Below are 26,972 nucleotides of genomic sequence, written 5' to 3' on the forward strand. Positions count from 1 at the left end.
GACAGCTCTGTATTCAACAAAATCACCTCTTCAGCTTCACATCTCATTCTGTATCTCTCCTCATCTTACAATAATCATTTATATTTCAGTGTTGGGTGTGCCACGCGTTTCCCATCCTGTGACTTAGCAGATGCTGGCAAAGTAGGAACCTGACATGATCTCAGTGGGATTTTTACCGTGCCCAGTCAAGGACTGTTCTTCATCAGTCTACTCGAAGCTCTGCTCAGGGCCTGGTGTAGTTTGTGGTGCTATCCCTGATGGTTTCCATGGAAAGAATCCAGTTCAGTGCTTTGTGATATATGCTTAAAATCAGCTCTTGCTGTTTGTGATGCTTTTCCAGCTCTCAATTGTCCTTTGCCTTATGTGGCATAAAGCTGTGTGCTCCTTATAGCTTTATGTTTTTGGTTCATATATAATGGCTCATACATAGCAGGGCATAAAACCGCACTCTGGGGCAAAGGCAAGCTTTTGTTTTATTGTGATCACTCAGGTTCAGGAAACTTCGTGATGTAAGTGAAACATTGTAGGAGATGAATAATTAAGCTGAGGCTGAACTGTAGTTGTCCTGTTTGCAAAGAAAATTAATGTCACATAAAAAAGCATTTTTTTCTTTTTTTTTTTTTTTTTTTTTTTTTCCGCTTTAAATTTTGGAAGCAGTATCACTTTTGGTTACTGTCTCATCCACTAGATGCACTTGTCCTTTCAGCTAGCCAGACATGTATGTTAGACTTCCTTTCTAGTTACCAGAATTGGAAATGGCACAAGAGTTGAATCCCTTATCCTGGGTCAAGATTTTCACATTTGCCTCCACTTCCAAATCTGATCCAAGTTTCTGTTGTTGTTAGCTCTTTATGAATGCAAGAATCTGTCTTAAGAGAGACCAGCAGCAGCTTTGAGAGAAAGGTGTTGGCATTGATGAGGCATTTTCTGCATTTGCATTCTTCCCTTTCACTTTAAATGTGAAACAAATAAGTAAATTAACAAACTAATCTTTTTTGTAGACCTTTCAGCTTTTCTGCATGTAAACAGCAAAGCAGGGGTGCTGAGTACTAAAACAAATAGTTTGGTGTATCTTGAAAGTTTCAGATTGCATGTGGTCTTAATACATTTTTTATTATAATTTTATTGTCTTCACCACCAAGCAAATGTCCAAATAAGCAGTGTTACATAGAAAGCATAAACAAGACCTTTTATTTTTTATACATTGTAAGCTGCAGACAGCACCAAGGAGCTGAACCCGCAGTTCCTAAAAATAAGAATCTTAGGCCTGCCTGAACTGATGGTAGTGTTGGCCAAATTGGGCCTACATCTTTAAGAATAGAGGTTATTGTGGTATACCATGTGCCATTGGCCAAATTACTTTGTTTTTAGTCAAACATGTGAGAGTAACCACGCTTTAATTCATTATTGTCTATATTAACCTCAATATAAATATTCCCCTTAAAGCAATTACTGCTGTAGAAGCACTGAGGGCATGGGGGTACTGCTGTGTGAGGGCATGGGGGGTGCTGCTGTGTAAGCTGGCTGTGAAGGAGTTAGCTAGTGATGATAAATTGGTAGAAGACATTTTATTTTTATAGTATTTCCAACTTTTTGTGACTGAGGGATGTCTTGTGAGTACTTGCTTCATTTTTTTTTTAGCTGCATTTATTTTCTGTTAATAATACTTTTTAGGTTTGATTCAGACATGCAGGAGAGAGCAGTAAACAAAGATTGGAATATTTAGAAATAACTGACAACTTATGGAGGTCCTGTGAACTTCATATTTTATCCAATTTTATTTTCTTACAGACAATTTTACCTCTAGTAGTTCATAAACAGAAGCAAATTTCAAGTTAAATATGTGGCAGAAACGCTCATTTTTTCCCCCTGCTTTGTTCTATTGAAATTTCTCAGGAGTCTGCACACAAAATGGAACAGTAATTTGACTAGTACATTAATTTATATTTAACCAACATGAAATAAGAAGTTGCTGATGTGCAAATTTAATGTACAGATAAACAACAGAAAAACAATTAACATGCTGTGTTGAGAGACCTAAATGACGTAACATACACATATTATGAGAAGTGTCTTTAATTACTTGCACAGAAATTTTATATGCAGTGTCATGATCATTAGAATACTTAGTTTATTACAGAATTTATTAATTCCTGTCTTTTCTCTGTCACAGGAACTCATTATACAATGACAAATGGAGGAAGCATCAACAGTTCAACACATTTACTGGATCTTCTGGATGAACCAATTCCTGGAGTAGGAACGTACGATGACTTCCATACCATTGACTGGGTTCGAGAGAAGTGCAAAGACAGAGAAAGGCATAGACGGGTACATGAGATAAATAGCAGTACTTGGAATGTATTTTGGCTTGGGTGTTGGTGTTGAGATCTGGTCTAGTAATACATATAAATACATGCAGACTTTTAAATTTGTAAGTATTTACATCAGGTAGAACTACTTTAATGCTATAAAAAAAACAAAACAAAACACTGTGTCATTGATACCTGCAATCGTGCAACAGTATTATAATTTTAAAAGAAAGCAGTAACTTAAGAGTGGGAACAGGTGTGTCACGCCCCCTTGACATTTTTATAGTACTGCCTTTATTGCAATGCTTGTATATTTAAAGCCATATTCCAGTGTAGATGAATTCATAGCAGTATGGTAGTGCTTGTGGTGGTACCTGGACTGGTACAAGTGTGTGTCTGCTACTGCTATGTAGTGCCCTGGGTGTTTTGACTGTGAACAGTGAAATTCTCATATCTAAAATATTAGCGTCTAACTATTTAACAAAAAAGTAATCCCAGTAAGCATAGGAAATGTCCTTTCCACTCTTCCATCACAAAACTTTCTTTTATCCTCCTCTTTATTCATTTCTTCAGAAGACCTTCAAAGTTCAGCCTGTTCACCTTTATCAGTGTGCTCTGCTACAGGTTCTTTCATGAACTGGACTCTGGTTGTATTACTGTTGTACCAGTTATTACAAGTCTTGTAATAGATCTGTTTAGTAGCCTTTTAGGAGGAAATACAGTATTTAGAGCTTTATTGCCAAACTTTTTGAATCCTTACATTAATTTACTTTAAAAACAAAGCAGATTTGGAGATTTCCTTGCCTAGTATTGTGCTTCCTTGATTTATTCCCCCTGCCCATGCACCTTGTTTGTCGTACATGCTTTCTCCCTCCTTTTACAGTATGAAAAATAAAAAGAGTTACATAATAAAATACGTTGAGGACAAGTTTTGACTGCATGCACAAAGTAAAGTAAATAAAACTAAAATGATTTTTTTTCCATATAATACCATTAGATGTCATTGGTTATAGTTGTTTAGAGGGGTCAGGTAGTTGTCCAGGTTTTTCATTTTTATTTTCCATTACTTTTTGGTGTGATATTTGGATTAAACATAAATGAAAAATGTTTATATTTGGAGTAGAAGCTTATGAATCTGAGTTATATGGAATAGCTTATTAGTAATATACTAAAAGAAATACAATATTTCCGGTTCAATGTAAATCACTGAAGATTTAGGAGAGAAATAATTTTACAATTACCTGTTCTAGATGTTGCAGAAAGTATTCATTTTTCCTAATGTGCAATTTTTGGGTTTGGTTTTAGTTCTTTAAATTAAATTTACCTTCCTCTGTCAGTTACTAGATATCTGAATAATTAAGTTTATTTTATGCAGTAATACTGGGAGAATGCTTGTAGCTTAAAGAGTTGGGTATATTTGCCTGCAGTTCGCATCACACAGTTACTTATACATACTTTTTTCTCCTATTATTAAAAAAACATGTGCGACTATTCATAATGATTTCTCTTTGCAGATTAACAGCAAGAAGAAAGAATCAGCATGGGAGATGACAAAAAGCTTGTATGATGCATGGTCAGGATGGCTCGTAGTCACACTAACTGGCTTGGCATCAGGTAATTTAAAAAGAGTATTTCTTTACTTTTCATTTGTGTATTATTTACCAACTTGGATAAGAGCTAGTTCAGGCTAGTGTTGTAATTTCATTAAGGGAGGAAAAGAGTCACGATATTGATATACAGACCTTAGTGTTTTGGGGGAGAGGATTTACTAAGGGAAATAAAACCCATTACCACTTGATTAATTTTGAGATTAGTTTTTATAGCTAAAATTGTTTGATAGTTTGTGGCCGCATTGTGATGCGGTGCTACTTTTCTACCACCAGTTTCAAGTGACCAAAATATGCAGATGTAAGAGGTTGCAAATGTTTTGCTCAGTTTTTCCAAAGAAATATTTTAAACAGAAATATTAGATTTAAGTCCTAAGAGGATTTGATTAGTTGCAGAATATAGAAATGTCTGTTAAAAGTCATGGGAAGTGTATAATTACTACTTAAATATATACATAATTACTCTCACAAATCACATATGAATTAATATATATGCAAAATGTGTAGCATGTTTATATACCTCTGAATATACAAAATGGGAGTGTGTAATTGCTGGAAATTGCCTACGTTAATTTGAGTGGGAAAGTGCGGTGTTGTTTTCTTGTGCATTTTTTTCCCCTTCCAAAGCTGCAATGTATATTAAAATAGCTTTATTGTGCTTCGGAGCATCAAAGCTAGCAAATTCTGGCCATGAACATTGCTCAGCTTTTGCAGTTTCAGTTGTTTTATGTCGTATGTGTCCAGTGAATCTCAAATGGTACAACCTTGATTTCTGTCAGGAAAAGGTCTTAGTTTATGTATTTCAATTAATGCAGATTAACTTCTGTTCTACTAAAATACTGATTTAGACCTTGTTTGGCCTGGAATCTTAAACTGGTGGTGTACGGAGATAAGTAAATGTGAACCCGAGTTAGTGCTCTACTACCAGTTCATACAAGTAAGCCCGAGGGCTGTCTCCAGACAACTTTTTCTGGTAGTGATTAATACCTTAAAAATAGGAAATTATAACTAATTAACAGTTGTACACATTCTCAAAAATACTAACTTCAGATGCAGTTTTGCAGTACAATACTAGCATGAAAAAGGTATTTTGTTTTTGTGAATATTTTTACATGATTTTTTTTTTTTTTTTTTAAAAAAAAAGAGTTGGGAAAGTGCTTAGTATCTGTGCTAATTGTTACCTGTAGTAGGAGGTTTACATGCTCACCATGCTATGGAAATACGCCATTTTGTGTATTTGTTACATGAATGTCAACAGGGTTTGTATGGTCTTCCATTTATGATGTTCTAAAACCCTTGTTGGTAAGGTAAGAATTATTTAAAAAATATGTATATATATTTACAAAATATACTAAAACAGTTCATGAGCTCTTTGAGGCATGGTAAGATACTGTGTCAGAAGGTATATTGTCTCTTTTGTCAGAAAAACATTACAGTCATCTTTTGACTCTTAACTCTGTAGTATCAGTGGACTGTTGGAGAAGTATGGTGTAGGGATTAAATAAAAAAAAAATACATCTTTCTGGGCCCTCAGGTATGAGACAGACATACTGGAGAGGGTCCAGTGGAGGGTCTGCAGCACCTCTCCTGTGAGTAGTGGCCAAAAGAGCAGGGCTTGTGCAGCCCGGAGAACAGAAGACTTGGGGGGAGATCTCAGCCATGTCTATAAATACCTAAAGGAAGGTGCAAAGAAGATGGAGCCAGGCTCTTCTCAGTGGTTCCCAGAGCCAGGACAGGAGGGAGTGGGCAAAAACTTGATGGAACAGGAGGTTCCATCTGAACATCAGGAGGCACTTCTGTGCCGTGCACTTGATAGAGCACTGGTAATAGGTTGCTGTACAGAGGCTGTGTTCTCTCTCCTTGGAGATCTTCTAAAGCCTCATGGACATAGTCCTGGGCAGCCTGCTCTGGGAGCAGGGGCTTGGACCAGAGGACCTCCGGAGGTCTCTGCCAACCTCAGCCATGCTGGGATTTTGAGTGATTCTGGGATCCGACTTGGGAAATAACAAAAGGTACCAGATTCTTCAGCAAATATCTTACTATACTGGAAATATAATATATTCCTCGGAATCAGTAATGTTTGAAATGTCATTTTCTTTAGGCTTTCTGTAATTTCCGTTTATATGAGTTAATGCCATCCCACTTCATTTTAAGCTGCTTTTATTGTTTCCACTTCCTAGAACGTTAACGCAGAACTGTTTCTACAATAGGGGCACTGGCAGGATTAATCGATATTGCTGCTGACTGGATGACTGACTTAAAGGAAGGCATTTGCCTTAGTGCTTTGTGGTTTAACCATGAACAGTGTTGCTGGGGTTCAAATGAGACCACATTTGAAGAGAGAGATAAATGTCCACAGTGGAAAACATGGGCAGAACTAATAATTGGGCAAGCAGAGGTAAGTATATGCCCTTTCTTTGAAGGCATTTGCTCTACCGAGCAAAGAAAATAATGGTTTTAAGGCCAGGGTACTAAATTGGGGTTTGGATTCTACTATTGTGCAGTTTTTCGGCATTTTAATTGATTAATTAGTTACGCTCTAATAAATGTGCATTTTATATACTGCAAGAGGACTTGGAGTGTTGCAGGTGTAAGGAATTTATAAGGAGAGTATAGAACTGTTAATAACAGGAACTTTTTATTGTTGATCATACTAAACAAAAAACTAAACAGATATGGAGTCTGTATTGTCCTTGGATAACTAAGAATATTGTTTTTAGTTTTTCTATCATAAAACCTTTTGAATAAAGAAGACAGTATTCAGTAGATCTTAGGCATTTTTATAGTTATTAGGTGCTGTACTATGTTTGTTTTTATCTTATTTGGTTGGTTGTTAATGTGAAGTCTTAGAACATTAACTTGTATAACGCAGTCTTTGCTGATGTGCAAAGGGCTATGCTTTTCAGTACTTCTCAGTTATTTTAAGCAGTGACTGCTCCTACATCAAATTAGTATTCTGACGTTTTGGGATTTTTCTTTTTTTCTTTAGGGTCCAGGTTCGTACATAATGAACTACATAATGTACATTTTCTGGGCTTTGAGCTTTGCCTTCTTAGCAGTTTCTCTGGTGAAGGTATTTGCTCCATATGCCTGTGGCTCTGGGATACCTGAGGTGAGGTCTAAATAATAATTACGTTATAGATGTTTCATATTGGCGTGAAAATTCTTGCTGCTTTACAGGGTTGGGGGGGAAACCAAGAGGAAGGGCCTTGTGACTTTGTAATACATTAATATGAATATTCAAATTTAAATAATGTAATTGTGCCAACTGTTGCTGAAAAAGGTGGTGTGTGAAGCTTCAGGTATTGAGTGCATAGGTTTTTGCTTCGTGCTTGTGGCTGGACTACGTTTGGTGGAAATACTTAGCCTAAGAGAGTAAACTTCTGAAGAGTTACTTCTCAGCACCACTCCAGTCTTTGGCCTGCAGTGATCAGAGAGCAGAGGATCATTGACAGAATGTGGGTCAACAATCATCTCTCACAGCAAATTGTGTAGTGTCCCTGGAAACTCATATTTTTACAGTTGCTTTCTGCAACTATGCACACAGTGCAGTGGGGGACGGGGGGGGACAAAGTAAAATTCTGGTCAGTCACACTTCTCCAGTCATTCTGTAAATATTTTCCATGTATTTGTACTGCAGAAATTGGAGGAGAAATCCTGCCTTTGTTTAAGTCTTGAGTAAATCTATGGTGTTACTCCAGAAAATATTTAATCCTTAATTGGTCTCCAAATATAGATAACCTTTACTTTCTAGACATAGCTGGCCAGTGTTGTGTGCATGTCCTTTTTATAGATGTGTTGTGCTTTGCTTCAATAACTGTATTATTTTCTATATACAGGCAAATTTGCAGGCCAATAATATGACATTGTTAGGAAAAGTAAAGTCCTAGGAAAGTGAAAGATGCTTTCTAGTGAAAGAGGCTGATCTTTTCCATCTTTATGTCAACAAATATTTTGCTATATTTTTCTGTAGAGAAAAGAAAAAACAGGAAATACAGAAAAATAGGGGTGAAATAGATGCAAGGGTGAGATGTCTTAGAGTAGTGCAATAGTATAGTGTTTGCAGGTTTATTTTTTCCGTCCAGGGGTTTCTAACTTTCATTTGACAATTTACATAATAAACCAGTGAATGCAGTCCTAGAAGCCACTGCAGATACATTTTCTACTAAATGTAATTGATGATGTTGTACATTATTGTTCTCTGTTGTACGGTAAGTTGCAAATGAAAAGCCTCTGGCAACCAGATGGGCTCTGTGTAGTAATCAGAATGATACAGGCTTTAATATCTGACAAAGCCCTTTGAAAAGGCTGTTTCTGAAGTTACATGTCTAAAATGATAAAAGTAATTATTTACTGAAGAAAGTAGAATACAGTAGCATTTTTTTTCTTCCAGATAAAAACTATTTTGAGCGGCTTCATCATCAGAGGTTATTTGGGAAAGTGGACTTTGATGATAAAAACCATCACTTTAGTCTTGGCTGTAGCATCGGGTTTGAGTTTAGGAAAGGAAGGTCCCTTGGTACACGTTGCCTGCTGCTGTGGGAATATTTTTTCCTACCTCTTTCCAAAGTACAGCACAAATGAAGCTAAAAAACGAGAGGTAAGTTTTGGTAAAATCATTTCTAGAACATATTGATTTTCCATATATTTTGAAAAAAAAAATAATAAATATATATATAAATAAAAAAATCCAAACACTGATTTGTTTAAAAGATAATTCTCTCAGATTGCTTAGGCTTGAATTATCTATAATTTTTTTATTGTGTTATGATCCATGCACTATCCCGAGCATTCTCTAAGGCAAACTGTTTCCATGTCAGAACATTTCTGCATTTTTTCCATCTCGGTGACCGTTCAATTTTTCCTTAAATCGTTTCTTCTTCTTGACTCTGTATTTTGCCAATCATCTCCAGTTGCGTGCGAGGACAGCAGAGGATTTCTGAACTCATGAACAAAGTAGTGCTGGGAAAGAGTTGGTGACAACAGTGTTTTTGGCTCTTTACCTGTTTTTGTTGTTGTTGCTGGCAGTGAGAGCTATACTATTAAAAACAAGTATAATGATAGTGAGTAGCAAGATGTAACATTGTTTTTAATTTAATAACATTTCCATATTGTAAAATAAGGAGGAGTGTTGTCCCAGCTGTGCTGTAGTTCTCTCACTCTCAACTTCCATGCTTCTTGACAAAGACTGCAGACTGTATAGGAAACTTGGATTCACTTCCAGTTTCAAAGCTGTGTATTCTTAAGTAAATCATTTCTTTTCCATGGTTTCGTTGTTCATTTCGAGTGTGGTAATTCTTCGAGTTTCTCTGTGTGTTCTTCCTCAGGTATGTAAGTGCTTCAGGTGCCACTGTTCTTGCAAGGAACCTGTCTAATATTGTTACAAATAACATGCACTTTAACCAGCCTCATGCATTAAATTTTACTCATTCATGATGCTGCAGGACCATCCGCTTCTTTGTTTCCTAATAATTTCTCTTTAATCTTAGTTCACCTTATGCCTTTTTGAAAGTTTTTGCTTGAAGACTACTGAGTGCAAATCTACAGGACTGATTTAAAAACTGCATAGTCTGTGACAGATTTTTTTCTTTGCAATAAGTAATATTTGCAGTAGCTGGACTTCTTTACTACATCCGTGTTCTGGTTCAGGGAAAGCTTGCTACAATTTCTTGAAAAAGAGCTATCAGCATTTTCATATTGAACCACAGGCTTCTTTGGGGAGGATGCCTAGAGGAGCTTCATGGCTTCATTGTGACTGGTACCTCATCAGCAGCTGCTGTGGGCATTGGCCACATCTTATAAGCATTCTGATACACTCACCTGGTGCTTTTCTGTTATCAAGTCTGTGTCCTAGATAGAAACATAGAAGAAACTGATAACTGTAATGAGATGGTGATCTTCATTTTTAGAGCATATTGCAGGCTGTGAAAAACCCTTTACCTACTGTCTTTTCTAGGTGTTGTCAGCTGCTTCAGCAGCAGGAGTATCTGTGGCCTTTGGTGCCCCAATTGGTGGAGTCCTTTTCAGTCTGGAGGAGGTATGTCAAGAGCTGGCATTAAAGTAAAAACTGATTTTAAAATCTGTTCTGGTATGAAAAATTTCAGATTCCTTCAAGCTGTGGAGTTTTTCCTAAGAGAGAGGTTATTTTTGGACCCACATTTCAAAATGATGAGTCCTGGTATGGGCAAACTCTTTATTTTTTCTTTTCTTTTCTTTGGATGAATGTCAGCTTTGCTTTATTTTCAAGAACGTTTTTCTGGAGAATGGTTGAGTCAATAATTACAGTTTACGTAGAGGCACCAGTCTTTCACTCTATAAATCCATTCTAAAAAGTGAAAATTGTGGGACTTTTTTTTTTCATTTTGTAAGAGGCTTTAGAAATCTCTTCAACATTTCTATGACAGTTCAGTTTTTAAAACATTTTCTTCAAAGTTTCAGACACTGAACACAGTTGAATACATTAATTATTAATAAAGCAAATATAATAAAACATCCGAGGCCATCAAACTATTTTCACTAAGAAATTTTTCTTATTAAATTAGTTTTCAACATTTTTTGTTTCAAAAACATAATGTTATTTAGATCATTAGTATTTTTAACCACATGTTAATGTTCTTCTAAAACCTCCAAATTGAGTGGGAGGGAGGGGGAAGGAAGCAAAGTATGCTTTCTTGTGTAATTTGCTGATATCATTAAGGGATTTTGGAGAATTACTTTGTTGCAAAACAAACAGTCTGAGAAGAAAACTCTCTCAAAATTTTAATCATCTTGTATGGGGCTTAAGTGTGAACTTGCATGTTGTATTTAATTTTTTGTTGTTGTTGTTTTAACAATACTTCATGAAAACACAGATATGCCAGAAACCCTTCACTGTTGGCTGAAAGGAGATGACCCCGTTAGGAGGAAGTTTGAGAGAACAGCTAATACCCGATCTGGTGTTTGCTGAATGCTAGGAAGAGATGCTTATAAACAGGAGGTTTTAAACATAAATTACTCAGTGTTTTTTCTGAAGTCTCACAACAGTGGTGGTTTCAGTATTGCTTTAGTATAGTTCTTGAAACTGATCTAAGTAAGAATTGCTTTAGAGCTTTATAAAAATGTAATATGTGCTGGAGCTCCAGTGCACCAAGTGATAGGAATAATACTGATAAGACTCTTTTCCTCAGTATATATAGCATGTGAGCAACAGAACTGTAATACATGCATGAAGCAGTCTTTCCAGTATTTTTAATTGGATCACTAACAATTCTCATGTATTACCTTTTGCAGGTCAGTTATTATTTCCCCCTGAAGACTTTATGGAGATCATTTTTTGCTGCTTTAGTAGCTGCATTTGTTTTAAGGTCCATCAATCCTTTTGGTAATAGCCGCCTAGTTCTTTTTTATGTGGAATATCACACTCCTTGGTACCTTTTTGAACTGCTTCCTTTTATTCTTCTGGGAGTATTTGGGGGGCTCTGGGGAGCATTTTTCATTCGAGCAAACATCGCATGGTGTCGTCGACGCAAATCTACAAAATTTGGGAAGTACCCCGTCCTGGAGGTTATTATTGTTGCAGCAATAACAGCTGTCATCGCATTTCCTAATCCATATACAAGGCTAAACACCAGTGAGCTTATTAAAGAGCTGTTCACAGACTGTGGGCCTTTAGAATCCTCCTCCCTCTGTGACTACAGAAATGATATGAACGCAAGCAAAATAGTAGATGATATTCCTGACCGCCCAGCAGGCACTGGAGTTTATTCAGCTATATGGCAGTTGTGTTTAGCACTCATATTTAAAATAATAATGACGGTCTTCACCTTTGGTATCAAGGTAAGTATGAATGCATCATCTACTGTGATTATTTCATTACTGTCTTCCTCGTTTTCCATCTCTCAAAGCTAGCACCTTTTTTCATGTGTAGTTTTAGGTCTCTTAAGGGGGGAAAAAAAAAAAAAGCCTTTTACTGTTGGTTAATAAGCAAGTCCTGTAGAAAATAATGTTAAGGTTCATTGAATTCAAGCTAGCCTTTTGTTTGTTCAGCTGAATAGAAATAGGTGCTAAATTTTATAGACAACAGCAATTGTGTGGATGGAGGACTGTGTGGTCCTGATACAGCAGTGAGAGTGCTTTTAAAATTTCCAAAAGCCAAGTTCAGCTGAGGTCAAACATGACCGCTTGGGTTGCTTAGTACTGTCGCATGAAAAACAAAAAAGGCTGTATTTCTTGAACTATTGCATCTTTTGTATCTCCTCTCATTACTTACCACATTAATGTAATTACCTCAGGCTAAGGGAGCTGATAATGATTTATTTCCTGAAATTTCAAGTATTGCATGTCATGACTAGAAAGTAGGCTCTTTTCATGTGACTGTACTGGCACACTGAAGTTTCTTTTCCATTACAAAATAATTAATTTTTTGTCCTTCCTGCTCACTTCATTTATCAGTCCTTCAAGCTATTCTCCAACCAGTGGCCACTTTCTGAGCAGCATGTCGTAACTGCCATGCCTTCACTGTTTTCTCACTTTTCAGGTTCCCTTTGTACTTTTTTTCAGCTACATCAATATTAAATGTTTCTTAACACAAACATGACTTGCACAATATCTGCTAAGCAGGATTTGTGTTTAAACTAGCTCCAGTTTTTGACAGTGTACATTGCTATTCAGTAATTGCATGCGTAAGAAAACACCTTATTACGGCAGTGGTTGAACACTGGAATAGGTCATGCAGAGAGTTATGGAATCTCCATGCTTGGAGATGCTCAAGACCTAATTGGATGCAATCCTGGGCAGCCTGCTGTAGTTGACCCTGCTTGAACCAGGACTAAGCATGGAGTGGGCATTGGGCTACCTGGAGAGCTCCTGTCCACCCTCAACCATTCTGTGATTGATAGAACAATATTGCCATGTGTTTCTCACCTGTTGGTATTTGAGAGTATGTTGCAGTCTGTTATTTGAAGTTATATTCCATATGTTGCTTGATGGGTAAGATAACTCTGTTGGGTATATGTGAAATGTTAGTCTTCCATAAGTCAGAATTTCACCTATCATTCTACAGTTCTGTTGTATAGAATTTCACTTACTTAAAAGGCAGAGCCCTAGATATTACAACATTTACAGAATCACAGAATAGTCTAGGTTGGAAGAGACCTCCAAGATCACCAAGTCCAACCTCCTACCTAATGCTAACAAATCTTCCACTAAACCATATCCCTAAGCTCTACATCTAAACATCTTTTAAAGACCTCCAGGGATGGTGACTTAACCTCTTCCCTGGGCAGCCTATTCCAGTGACTAACAACCCGTTCAGTAAAGAAGTTCTTCCTAATATCCAACCTAAACCTCCCCTGGCGCAACTTTAGCCCATTCCCCCTTGTCCTGTCACCAGGCACGTGGGAGAATAGACCAACCCCCACCTCACTACAGCCTCCCTTCAGGTACCTGTAGAGTGCAGTAAGGTCACCCCTGAGCCTCCTCTTCTCCAGGCTGAACAGTCCCAGCTCCCTCAGCCGCTCCTCCTAAGACTTGTTCTCCAGACCCTTCACCAGCTTCCTTGCCCTTCTCTGGACTCCCTTGAGCACCTCCATGTCCTTCTTGTAGTGAGGGGCCCAAAACTGAACACAGTACTCGAGGTGCGGCCTCACCAGAGCCGAGTACAGGGGAACAATCACTTCCCTGGACCTGCTGGCCACGCTGTTTCTTATACAGGCCAGGATGCTGCTGGCCTTCTTGGCCACCTGAGCCCACTGCTGGCTCATATTCAGCCAACTATCAACCAATACTCCCAGGTCCTTCTCTGCCAGGCAGCTTTCTAACCACTCATCTCCCAGCCTGTAGCTCTTTTTGGGGTTGTTGTGCCCCAGGTGCAGGACCCGGCACTTGGCCTTGTTGAACTTCATGCAGTTGACCTCGGCCCATCGGTGCAGCCTGTCCAGATCTTCCTGCAGAGCCTTCCTACCCTCGAGTAGATCGACACATGCATCTAACTTGGTGTCGTCTGCAAATTTGCTGAGGGTGCACTCGATCCCCTCGTCCAGATCATCGATGAAGATGTTAAAGAGGACTGGTCCCAGATTTTTTATCATTTATTACCATTTAAGTATTATAACTTTGATTCTATCCCTTAGCATTCCTCTGTTCATGGCTTTCTCATGGAGTTGTCAGCACAGGTTCACACTTAGTATATTAGAATTCACTCGGTTACAGAAAGGTAGAGCTTCCTCTTTACTTGGTTTTGGTTCCTTTTCTCATAACTCTAGCACTTGCAGTCTGTTGGAAATATTTTTGTGAAGTTGTAAGAATATATTTACCACTTTGCAAATAGGCAAGGATTTGTGCTGCAGCCGCTGATGGGATTGTGCTACCTACATTTGTCTGAAGCTCTGAAGCTTATGTCTGGTTAAAATGTCAGGCATGATGAACATTTTGGGATGGGATTGCAGCTTTGCCTCAGACCTGGACTGGTATCCAACTAAAGAAGTGGAAATTTGCACATATATCTTGATTCCTTGCTCATTTCAAAGATGATGGATGTGCCAGAGTATAAGCCATTTTCTCTAAAGCATACCTCCAGTTAGGCTGGCATGCACTGGAAAAGATAGCTGAGGCAGGGTGGAACCCAATTGTTTTCCTTGCTCTTCCTGCGTGAGGTTCCTCTCTGCTTTGTGACGTGTGATTCAGAGGCTAGTGGAAAAGGATGCAACTGTGAAATTGTAATCAGTTAGACCTCTAACCATTATCCATTTGTGATGAAAAGGAGATAGAGGCACAAAAAAATACATGTTCACAAAGAATAAGAAACAAGCTCGATGTAATTTCCATTTGGAGCCTGAATTTCTGTGGCATGCTCCTGTAACAGACTAGGATTTAAGCAGTTTCAATGATGCTTTCAACTACTTTTAGGTGTGAAATGCTAGTTTTTCAGGGTATAGTACTGCTCACAAAGAAATAATTTTAATTGGGAAAAAAACGTATTTTAACAGGTAAAAAGAGGCTTATAAACACAATTGTGGGAAATAGTGGTGTAAATGCATGATTTAGATATTATGCTAAAATGACAGCATTGAATATTACTGCTATCAGCACTGAAAATATTATAGTAATTCAGGAATGGGAACAAAGGATTAGTAAACCTTTCAACAAAACTCATGCAGCTGACTTACAGACAGTTTGGTATATTGATTTGTCCTTGGTTTGCATGTTAGAAATTATTTGCAACCATAAATATTGATAATACAATAATGTGAATAGGTTCTGGATTACAGTTCTGCATCAGCTACTGGATTCCATGGCAAAATCTCTACTTTGGAATTGTGTAATACTTAAATTTCACAGCTCTGCAGTGGAAACAATAAGTAAATGGTGTTTCCTATTATACCAGTAGTGCAGTTTTGTAATGAAGTTATTTTGACAAGATGAGTTTAGGTTTGTTTAGGCACAAAGTAAGAATTTTACTACTTGTGGTTAAGATTTGTACCTCAGCCATAGTGGAAGATATTTCTGATACTAACAGATGCTATAGAGGAAAAGCAGCAGGCTTTTCCAGTTGAACAACACATTTAGATTCAGTATGTTTTTTTTTTTTTTTTTTTTAAAGATTAGCTTCCCAAGGAGGAGAAAAGATGCACAACAGTTGTTTCTCAGATGAACCTTCACTTCTCTCTTGCTGCTACTGATACAAGCTTGCAGTAGGATTTCACTAAACCATTCTGCTATGACAAGGCTATGTGGCCTTTCCAGGTTTTAGTTAATAACAGAAAAACAGATTAAATAACTAAAATTATAGCAGAAACATGCTTGTTGTTTTTGTTACGTTTTAGCAGTAACGTTACCTGCTTTTTCTTAACAGCAGTTTACCTGCCTCTTAGTGTACTTAGTGTTCTATATGCACTACTCCATATGGAGAATTGTGATACAGTAAGCAAAGCTTCTTTTTGAAATGAACTGTTTTGTTGGTCATCTGATTTATAGGAGCTGGGAAGCAATTTGTGAAGACAATCATTCTGTGTGCAAAGCTTGTTTAGTAAGTGAACGTTGGTTTAGAGGAACATGAGGTATAGTAAGGGAGATGAGAAATCAGAGAGTTTTCAGTACTAGCAGCATACCTCAGATTGGGCAAACATATATTGGACTGAATTGTGCTGTTAGCACTGAGAATATAGTTTGTGGTCCTGTATTGGTAATAGATTTGCTCTTTAAATACAGTAAAACACAAATAAATGTGCTCATAAAATGGATTCAGCTAACCTAGTTGGTCAGAGGTATGAGTAGCATTGTGTTAAGTTTTACTAGCCTTACAATGTCAGTGTACGTGTTTTTAACATGACAGTTTCAGTATTTGCATTTCTTTTGGAGGGAAAAAGAAAGCAAAAAACAGCACACCAATTCTAAAAATCTGCATCAAATATGTTCCCATCAGCGTGACAGCAGTTCTTCTGTTTCTCTTGTAGGTTCCATCTGGGTTGTTCATACCTAGTATGGCAATTGGAGCCATAGCAGGAAGGATTGTAGGAATTGCCGTGGAGCAGCTGGCTTACTACCATCATGACTGGTTCATTTTCAAAGAATGGTGTGAAGTTGGAGCTGACTGCATTACACCTGGTCTTTATGCCATGGTTGGTGCTGCTGCATGCTTAGGTAATTAAATTGCAATAGAATAGATGTCAGATTTTTTCAGTTACCAAAATAACAAAGAGAAATGAAGGGAGGTATAAACTTAGTATTGGAACACCTTCTTGTGTGGACTTCCCTCTCTTCAGAAGACTACACTTACCTACAGGAAACCATCAGATGCTTACAATCTGAAGAACGACATGAAATTTAAATTGATTATATGAGAAATAGAAGTATTTAGATAGGTGTGTTTGATGTCTCTTTTTGGCATAAATAGATGTCACTACAACTTCAGCCAGAAAACACTCTCTTGAAATGTATAGAGGACTTAAAGAGTCAAGTACTGTTGAAATTGTTATAAGGAGGCGATGTGATCTGCTGCCACTTCTACATGAATTGTAACAAATGTTCTTTAAATTCAAAATGTAAATAAAACTTTCAGAAGTGCCTCATGATTTGGGGAGTCTGGTTAGACATACTTTTAAGAAGTCTGATTTACGAAGTGTTGAAAATTAGCTTCACTCAAAGAGGCTGAAGTTGGGCACTTAAACTTAGAAGATTTCTGAAGGTCTTGTCATAATTTAGTTACCTTAGAAATTAAACTTACAAGCTCTGCCAAAAGTAGTCTTTTTCCTTAAGGAAGAGTATTTGAGCAATCAAATGCACTAGAGGAACACATCTAGTTCTTGGAGAGGTTATGTTTTTTTTGTTTTGTTTTGTTTTTTAATAGTTCAACATGAATCACTTTTGAATGCGTTGAAAGAAGGACCATATGTTTTTATTGAATGAAGAAGATAGGTATCAGAAACCTCTGTGGAACAAACATCTTGCTAATAAAAGAGAAATATAATCCATGTCTTGTCCCATTGTCAAGAAAGATTCAGTCAGTTCAGAATTCTCTTTAAGTTTTATGATTCAACAGCATTAAATTCTTAATACTTTGGATAATACAGCTGTTGAATTGCTAGCTGTTCCTTCCATGCACTAGTACCCGTCTTCTTCCAAATTATTGTCTTACTGGATTTCCTTATTTCTCACTATTTTTAAATTAAGATTGGCTTCAAAAAAGACGATTTTATTCATAGTTTGCATGAAAGAGCAGCACAAAGTTCTGTTTGCAGTTCTCAACAGGAAGACAGGAAAACTAAATATTACTTGATTCTAGAATGTTAATGGCTACCATTTTTCTTGCAGGCGGTGTGACAAGGATGACTGTGTCCCTGGTAGTTATTGTCTTTGAGCTAACAGGAGGGCTGGAATATATTGTGCCCCTGATGGCTGCAGTCATGACCAGTAAGTGGGTAGGAGATGCCTTTGGTAGGGAAGGCATCTATGAGGCGCACATCCGACTGAATGGATATCCCTTCTTGGATGCAAAGGAGGAATTTACTCATACAACACTGGCCGCTGATGTAATGAGACCTCGAAGAAGTGATCCGCCGTTAGCAGTTCTAACACAGGATAATATGACAGTTGAAGACATAGAAAACTTGATCAATGAAACCAGCTATAACGGTTTTCCTGTTATTATGTCAAAAGAATCGCAGAGACTGGTGGGCTTTGCTTTAAGAAGAGATTTAACTATCGCAATAGGTAATTACCTTCCAGTATTTTATCATTCTGTATTCTAATTGAAATTATTTTAAAGCTTAAAACTTGAATGATAGGACAAGGGGGATTGGTTTTAAACTAAAAGAGGGGAGATTCAGATTAGATGTTAGGAGGAAATTCTTCTCTCAGAGGGTGGAACAGGATGCCCAGAGAAGCTGTGGATGCCCCATCCCTGGAGGTGCTCAGGGCCAGGCTAGATGAGGCTTTGGGCAATCTCTGGTGGGAGGTGTCCCTGCCCGTGGCAGGGGGGTTGAAACCAGATGCTTTTAAGGTCCCTTTCAACCTGAGCTGTTCTATGCTGATGATAATGACAGCATTTGTCATCTTTATAGGGGGAAGCCATCAATTGAGACTGGCTTTCTTTGTGACGGCTTCTTCAGCAGCTGTCTGTGTGCTTACTGTATGATAGTTTTTAAGTATTTCCACCTCTCCACAGTAAATACAAGTTAATTATCGGAGGGTGAAGGGTAGTAGCTGAAGAATGGCTAAACCTGTATGGTAGATGGCTGCTGTGATTTCTGCACGAATGCTTCTTGGGGATAAAGCAGTGGCTATAGAAACACATCAGGATATCAGCATCTAGAGAATAACAACATCAGAGCCTGGTAGTGTTGATTGAATTTTCTGTTTGTACTAAATCATCCTTCTCCAAGAATGTAACATTTTTCTCCCTCTACTGTCTCCCCCTCAACCCTCATCTTTTTTAAAGAAAGTGCTAGAAAGAAGCAGGAAGGGATTGTTGGCAGTTCCAGGGTCTGTTTTGCCCAGCATACCCCATCGCTTCCAGCAGAAAGCCCTCGGCCTTTGAAGCTTAGGAGCATACTTGACATGAGCCCTTTCACCGTGACAGACCACACGCCCATGGAAATAGTGGTTGATATTTTCCGGAAGCTGGGTTTGAGGCAGTGCCTTGTAACACACAACGGGTGAGTACAGTGGCAGCAATGCCGTTCATCTTGTTAGACACTGTAATTTTCACTTCTGGGATCAAAGCTTTCATGGTATTTGGACCCATATAGTTGGTGCTGTGTGTCAAGAAGGTGCTGTGCAGTGGCACTTAAATTCTCACTCTTCCCTTGTATTCCAAGTAAGCAGGCAGTAGTTCCTGTTGTTTTAAGATGCACTGAAAAAAATAGGTCTCATTCAGCAACAGTTTTGTGTGTGCAACTCGCTTGTGGAGGAGACAGAATTTGTCCTACAGAAATTTAGTCTTGTGTGATGCAGTCTAAGGCCTGTATTTCCTACTTGTGTGTGTTCTGTCAGTAAGAAGTACATCAGCTGTTGAACTTACTTGGGTTCATAAGAAGCAAGGGAGAGAAAGTCTGTTCACTGCCTCCTCTTCTAGAGTTTGGTAATGGCAATTACCACCAAGCTATTAGATTTGGAATACTAAAAACTAAGTAACTGCCACTAGTTCTGAAACTTCAGTCTGCAACCTTTACTTTTGCACTTTGAAATATTTCAAGAACGTAATTGTAAGATTTGGATGTTTGTAAATATGACTGTAGGGAGTTGTCATGTGATTACCACTAAATAAATTGGCCCTAGGCATGGAGACAGAGGAACGTTCATTAAAATTGTCTCTTACCTATTTCTTTTTTTATTACAAGATCTTTTTCTGAGTACTGTTCTACTTCAACATTCTGCTTTCCTGTATCACTTGTGTTAACCACCTGACATGCTACATTGCAGCTTCTGCCATAATATCTTGCTTTCTCTCTAGCATGTCTTTTAAGTCACCTGAGAAGTGAAATGCTGTCTGTTAATCCACATTATTTAGGATCTCTGTTCATGGGACAAAATCAAGAAACCTGAAATATGGGTGGGATTTTTTTAGTTTTGCTGTTGACTGCTGCTATAAGTGGCAAATATTTAAATACTGCACTGATTTCCAAGTTTGTTTATTCAGGTGTATTTTAAAACAAATATACTTTAAATGTGCTTTTTTCTTATATATATATCCCTATATCAAATGTCAAATATGTGTTTTTAGAAGTGTAAGTAGCTCTTTAAAAACCTTCCTATGCCAGAGAAATGACATTGGGATCTGACACGTAGAAGTCAGTGCAAACGTGCAATTATTCCAGTTTTGTGCAGGGAAATTTGAGTTATAAAACTTCAGTGATACATATTATGATGTTTTTTTTTTCCATAGCTTCTGTGGTGGTTGAGTGCTCAAACATTGACATTGATGTCAAAATTGGCTCTAAAGAAAGATGAATCTTGTAAAGCTATGTCAAACTGTACTGTGAGTTCTTAATCTCTTTATGATAAAGTATAGGCAAATACGGATGACTTTAAAAATTTGCTGTTTCATGACACTCGTATTTGTTGTCCTACTTCAGTTTACTAATTTGTGGTCTTTCATGAGTATGTCATCCGTTACAACAAGGTCAGCGAAGTACTCTGAGTGATACATAGTCACGTGGACATGGAGGACTATTAAATTTTGGCAAATTTCATGCAAATTGAATAGACAGGAAGACACACATCAACTTACTGGTTCCGATCTAGTTACAAATAAGAACTGTGCAAAAATTGCTGAGGTAAAGATTTATATGAAGATGAACCTGATTCTTCCTAGCTTTGACCAGAACATCCATTCCAGGGAGTGGATTGATTTATACCATGGTGAATGTTTGTCTGTTCCTGGGGATGCCAAATAACGCTGCTCTGTAGTGCAGCTTCAAACCTCGACTGCTGTGACTTGACAGTTATTACTTCGGTTATTTAGTGTGGCTTGTTAAAATACAAATAATTTTCTGTAGTTTTGAGGAGAAAATAACAAGTAAACAAAGGAAATAAAGTAGATTTTAGTTTCAGTGCCTGAAATCTGAAGAGAGGTGAATTTGGGGAGAAGGGATGAAGTATGCTTCCTCGACTTGTACCGGTATGAGAAACACATTTGCTCTGGGGTTGTTGAAGATTGTGCATTTTAGAAGACAGACGACAAAAAAAAAAAGTCTGGGAAAGGGTGCTGACTTTCACATCATTTTTCACTTAACTATCTCATTAGCTTTCTTGCAACCCATTTTCTTTTTTAGTTTTGCTCTACTCTAAACCTTTTTCATTATGACTAGAACTTCTTTTTTTATTTGATTTCACACACAGTTATTAGCATAACATGATCTGTTTCAGGATTGTCTTGGGGATCATCACAAAGAAGAACATATTAGAGCATCTCGAGCAACTAAAGCAGCACGTCGAACCCTTGGTGATTAGATATATCAGATCTCATAATTAGACACATTAGAAGTCAGGAAGCATGAAACTTGTGAACTGTTCAGTACTTTTATGACATCGGCTGAACAATTAAATCTTCCTTTACTAAAAATTTGTATTAAAGAAACCATAACAGAAAACAGTATGCAAAATCCTTTTGTAGCAATCAGGCTGTTAACTGGACATACTGTTAGTCACAACATTAAAGGAAGGTAAACAATAGACTTGGATATTTTGTTCGTCAGATCATATAGATCCATCTAGTTGATCTTCTGATTTCCCTAGGTGGGAAAGCACACAGCTAGGAATACCTTTTTTCCTCATAATGTGAAATAAAATTGTTATATATGCTAATTTCTGATTCTGACAGCATTAAATAGCTGTTAAATAGCAAAGTAAGTATCACGTCTTTTGAGAAGCAAAGCCAAGCACATTTTTAATGTATTGCAGCATTAGATCTTCCCTGTAATCCCCATTTATCAACGTGACTTTTAGAAGTACTCTTATTTTCAAGTAAAGTCCTGCAATTTTATATTAAGTCTTGTGATTCTGTTGCTGTTACCTACAGCAACTAATGTACTCCCTTTGATAAAGTCCAGTGAAATCCTAAGCCACTAAATGGCGCGCTAATACATTTACTATTTACTTCAGAATCTAGATACTGTTTTAACCGCAATGTTGTGATCTAACCTTAGTTATGAGATAGACTTCTCTTAATTTGGACATGGGTTGTTCTGCAATAGCTGCATTTCTACTAAACCTACCCACCAAGTTTAGCTGCTTATGTGCAAAACATGCTAATTATGTTCTCATTTTATGCTAATATTTCACAAGTATTTCATGCGTCCTTTAATAAGAAAAAAAAAAGTACTAACCAGAATAACAAGGGCAGCGGCTCATTCATTCTGCTCTTTGCTTCTCCTGTGATATTACCCTTTTGGACAGTCTCATCCTTTTTGATATTTCACAAAATTGTAATTGAAAAAACAATTAAGACCCTGTCATAAGAGCACAATATCTAAATTTGAAAATTTACTTATTTTCTATTTATTTTCTAAATTTATTTTCTGAAGCTGTATACTCCAAAACCTAGTTAACCATTGATTTTTTGGCAAAAGTTTTGTGGTGAATACAATGTGCTCCTATGAACATGTATTCAATCTGAGCCAGTGCATCATACTGGAAAGATCCTTGTGACTTCAAAAAAAGGAGGGAAGGGGAGTTCAATTTGCTATTAGGATTTTTGGGCCATCAGGTGATACATCACTTCTGATGGCTAGGCTGGCACATTCATCCCTTTTGAAATGGGATCAGTATCACTTCTTTTTCATACCTTTTTTTTCTTTGTCCCTCTTTTTTTTACTTTTTTGTTGGCATATGTTAATCAAAATTTCATTTTTTGTGGAAACAAAGTTAAATAAAAATCGTCATGGTCTCTACTTGTATTACTTGTATTTCATTAAAATGGACTACAGCTGTCAGAGACCATCCGTTGTGGTGTCTCAGCATTGCTGTCTTTTAACAAACTGGTGGTTACTCAGTATTTTGATTAATAAAATGTTTTTGTCTAAATAAGAAAATCAGGCTGTTTACTTTTGCTCTGTCCCTGTCAACAAAAAGGACTTGGCTACAGATGTTGTTCTGGTCTCTTACTTTCCTGCTTGGATTAACGTCAGTCTTCCGTTTGTCCTTTTCAGGCGCCTCCTTGGCATTATAACAAAAAAAGATATCCTCCGTCATATGGCCCAGACGGCAAACCAAGACCCCGCCTCAATAATGTTCAACTGAAACCCATAGCTGAGGAGAGAGAGGAAACTGAAGAGGAGGTTCATTTGTTGAATAGCACAACACTTTAGTCTGGGAGATACTTCTAAAATCAGAAACAAGAGCTGGGTTTTTGCGTAACAGTGCTGCTGGAAATCAGGAGTTGGTCTGGGGGAAGCTGTGGAGAGGAGGAAGGCTGATGGGAGCATGGGAAGGGAGAGCTGCTGTCCTGCACTGGATGCGTCCCGAGGCGTCAGGTCTGCCATGATAGTGCAGTGGGAGAGCCGTGCGAGGAGGTGCAATTCTCCAGCCCCAGCCTGGTACTTCAGCATTGAAGAGATGTGTTCTTAGTCCCTGTTTCTGGAGGGATCATTCTGAATTGAGCCATCTTATGGAGACTGAAAGGTCTTGCCCTTTTTACCGCTGAAAACTGTTGTGTTAACTCATGAAATGTATAATTATTACACGTCACCTTTCTACATTCCAGAAGAGCTTTATTTCTCTCTCTCCTGAGCCGTAACAAAGCCTCTCTAATATCGGTGTGCCCTTTTGAAGCAGTTGTTTCTCATATTGAGATGTACTGTGAGTTACTGAGGTTGGATCACAAGAAGGGAGGTTTTTCTTGTGCCATTAAACGTGTAAGTTTGTACATCATGAAATGCTTGGGGCAGTACAGATCCACTGCAACAAAAACAGATGGAACAGTAATACCTTGCAAGAACCATCCGAGACATTTCAGCCCATGTGCTGTGATACGAGAAAAATGAAACGTGAAACTAGAGTTTCAGAGAAAAATACTGTTTTTGCTGCAGAAAATATCAATAATGTGACCTGGTCTTATGCAATTTTTGTATTATTGAAAACACTAGGATATATACCAATGTTGTGCAGTATAAGGAAAAGTACTGCTATCTACTAGTTAAGAGCTGGAACAATTCTGTATACGTGTATCTGGTAAAAATTGCATGCTACAACACTGGAGATATTTTTTCCCCCCTGTAAAATTTGAGACTGCTCATTTTTATGTTTTCTTCTCCACAAAAGATGTTCCACTGCTGACATGGTAGGAAGAAATGTAACTCATAACTTGCACTAAATGTATATTATTTTTCTTGAAGTTTTACCATTCTTTATTTATATTTTTATGAATTAAAAAATCTATTAAATACAAATCAGTTAATATCTCACATAACTAATTACCTTTTTAATGTGATTTTATAGAATAATTCACAATCCTCTCTGAGAAATGGAGGATTAGCAAATGTTTACAACTAGATGAAGGGTTAAAACAAAATGGTTTCTTTATGATCCAACATGCATAGAAGCATGCATTCATTTTCAAATGTAACTTTCACTGCCGTTACTTTTTGAGCAGATAACTGGAACAGTAATACTACAAATACTATTAAAAGAAATACAACTTCAGGGTTTTAAAAATAATAAAAAGCAACTGTAACTATTAGATTGCTTTTGACTTCTTTTTCCAAGTATATAGAGCTATAAATGATATGTAGCCACTGAAGATGAGCGGCAGGGCAGAATCAAATCCAGTACTTGAAAAAGTTTGGCAGGACTTCAAAGTAGAGCAGCAACACACAGGGAGGCAACAGGTGAACTGACCGATTCCCAACATCCTAACTTCTTTCTTTCAGTCACCAATTAATTTGTTTGTTATTTTTTCAAACTGTCACAAACACATGTGGACAGAAAGGCAGTGTGCCATAAGTGAAGCAGGGAGGAAAAACCCTAAGAAATATGGCTTACAGATCTTACGGAATCATGTTTTACAATATGCGGCTAGATAAAGTTTCCTTATTAACAATTATGCCCACAGGACTCCAAAGGTTTAGATGGTTAATGTCTAAAATCTTGGGCATCTCTAAAGTGTTCGTCATAGTTACCTCAAAGGTCTTTTTTCAGCAAAGTACTCAGCATGTCTTAAAGAATGGTAACATCCTGAAACAACTCTGGTACTGCTGGCAAGCTCCAAAATAATGTCAGTGCTTAAAGTGCTCCGCTGAATTTTTGCCTATGTTCAGAGTATAAAACTGCTGTCTACTCTATTCCATCTCCTGCAGTAACTGGAACCAGTAGAAAGTGTAACGTGCCAGCGGGCTCAGTGTGATCAGCCCCTGTACGAAGAGCAGCTTTGGAGCTGAAATGGAATCCGGCTGCATTGAGGCTGTTGCGTTGCAGCAACAGGCTGTATTCTTCCAAGCAAAGCCAGTACCAGGGGTTCAGCGTTCGTTCTGGTACGGTGGGTGAACCTGCAGAAGCTTTACAAAAAGCAGAGTTTGGCTCCTATACGGAAGGCAGCTCTGGAAGTTGTCAGTGATGCTGATCTGTTACCTATTTTTTTTCTATAGTGGAAGAATATGAATGCACTACATGTATAAAAAATTGCTTTAAATCAGTTTGGAACCTCTGTCATTTCTGATGTTTTCCTCATCCTACAACACTGCTGTGTATGTACTGTATTAATTTGCACCTGATTCTACAGACTGTACTGTCTGAATTATAATACAGTTCACACCCCTGCTGTGTTTTATAATTTCAGTATGGATCCCAAATGCTGCATATAAATTGTGCATCCGTTTACTGTTCTCAGCTGCTAAGCTTTCCCTATTGACATTTTAAATGTCCCTGGTAAACATGCATTAGAAATTCTGATACTGAATTGTGTGTGCCTCTGCTGTTCAACAAAATTTTTCTAATGTAAAACTTCCAGCGCCTTACTCAAGTTCCTAATTTGAAAAAAAAAAAAAAAGTGGATGAGAGGGTAAAAGTGTCAGCATTATTATTTTTAAACCAATCAGTTTCTGGTTCATGAAGAATGCATACTTTGTTAATCTGTGATGTTGCCTAGAGCTGTATTTAATATTGATCTTAATGTTTTTATTTATAATAGTGTGGTAGAGCTGCGTATCATTACAGTAAAAATTCTGATTACTGTGATGATTTAAACAAACATTAAAAACTTCTGTATGACCATTTATTACTTTGACTGTCATGTTTTCTCAGTATTTGTGTTGATTTTTGCATTTAATTTCCCTGAAACAAAATTAACAGCTACGAATTTTTAATATAAAATTAGTAAAAATTAAAAATTTCTGAAACAGACTTTTTCAGATTTGCCTCACTTATATAATTGAAAGAGTAGCTGGCTTCCCAGTTTGAAATTGGGTGGTGCTTTTGTTGTATAAAATACAGAATTTTGTAGTTGTTGCGGAGTGCATTTTTAGTCCTTTTTTTTGTTTGTTTGTTTTCTTTAAAGTAGGGTTAAGTTAGACATCTCTTGCTGACGTATTTGTGATGTACCCCACACTTCAGTATTTCTTCAGTTGGTGTTTGTTATTAAGCTCTTAATTGAGAGGAACAGATACAAATGGAAGATCCATAAATCGTCATTGTTTCCAGACTTAAGTTGATACTTAAATACGTGAAAGGTGAATACTTGTGTGATTTACAGGGTGTTAATATGAAAATCTTCTGCTTGGAACCTGGAAGGAGGAGGGAGAGGGGAAGAGATTGAATTTTTAGGAAGGTGCTTTCTATGTATAAAAGTGAACTGAGTGCCCATGAAAAAGTTCATGTATGTGTGTGCTTATGTTGGAATAAAGACAACATTTGTATGCTGATTGAAAGGGGGGGTGGTGTCATCAAATTGTGTACAAAAGTAGCTGTAATGCATGACTGAGAACTGAAAATGGCTTTCTGATTTAAAATTTGAGGTAGGCTTTTGTGGTTTGCTGAACTAAAATGACTTATATAATAGTTTGTGCAGGAAGGGACCTCTGGAAATACAATCATTTGCTGGAAGAAGAGACAATGTCAAAATTTGAGTATATGGTGCTAGGGGGTT

General features: G+C 37.4%; 1 protein-coding gene across 4 annotated transcripts in view; it reads left to right on the forward strand.

The window, feature by feature from the left end:
• The window catches only part of CLCN3 (chloride voltage-gated channel 3), a 61,910-nt gene extending 35,805 nt beyond the window's left edge, over positions 1-26,105 (forward strand). For 2 of the 4 annotated variants that reach the window (XM_035324418.1, XM_035324419.1), the window contains 12 exons: positions 2,174-2,331; positions 3,827-3,926; positions 6,130-6,317; positions 6,909-7,031; positions 8,313-8,519; positions 9,876-9,956; positions 11,189-11,734; positions 16,351-16,537; positions 17,708-18,106; positions 18,834-19,050; positions 21,263-21,338; positions 23,044-26,105. In XM_035324418.1, the coding sequence (XP_035180309.1) occupies positions 2,174-2,331; positions 3,827-3,926; positions 6,130-6,317; positions 6,909-7,031; positions 8,313-8,519; positions 9,876-9,956; positions 11,189-11,734; positions 16,351-16,537; positions 17,708-18,106; positions 18,834-19,050; positions 21,263-21,338; positions 23,044-23,202 (2,441 nt within the window). In that variant the 3' untranslated portion in view covers positions 23,203-26,105. The remainder of the gene's footprint in view (positions 1-2,173; positions 2,332-3,826; positions 3,927-6,129; positions 6,318-6,908; positions 7,032-8,312; positions 8,520-9,875; positions 9,957-11,188; positions 11,735-16,350; positions 16,538-17,707; positions 18,107-18,833; positions 19,051-21,262; positions 21,339-23,043) is intronic. The other 2 variants (XM_035324420.1, XM_035324421.1) reach the window with 1 other exon arrangement.
• Positions 26,106-26,972: the final 867 nt, after the last annotated feature.

This window comes from Oxyura jamaicensis, chromosome 4 (genome assembly GCF_011077185.1).
Source record: "Oxyura jamaicensis isolate SHBP4307 breed ruddy duck chromosome 4, BPBGC_Ojam_1.0, whole genome shotgun sequence".
Lineage (NCBI taxonomy): Eukaryota > Metazoa > Chordata > Aves > Anseriformes > Anatidae > Oxyura > Oxyura jamaicensis.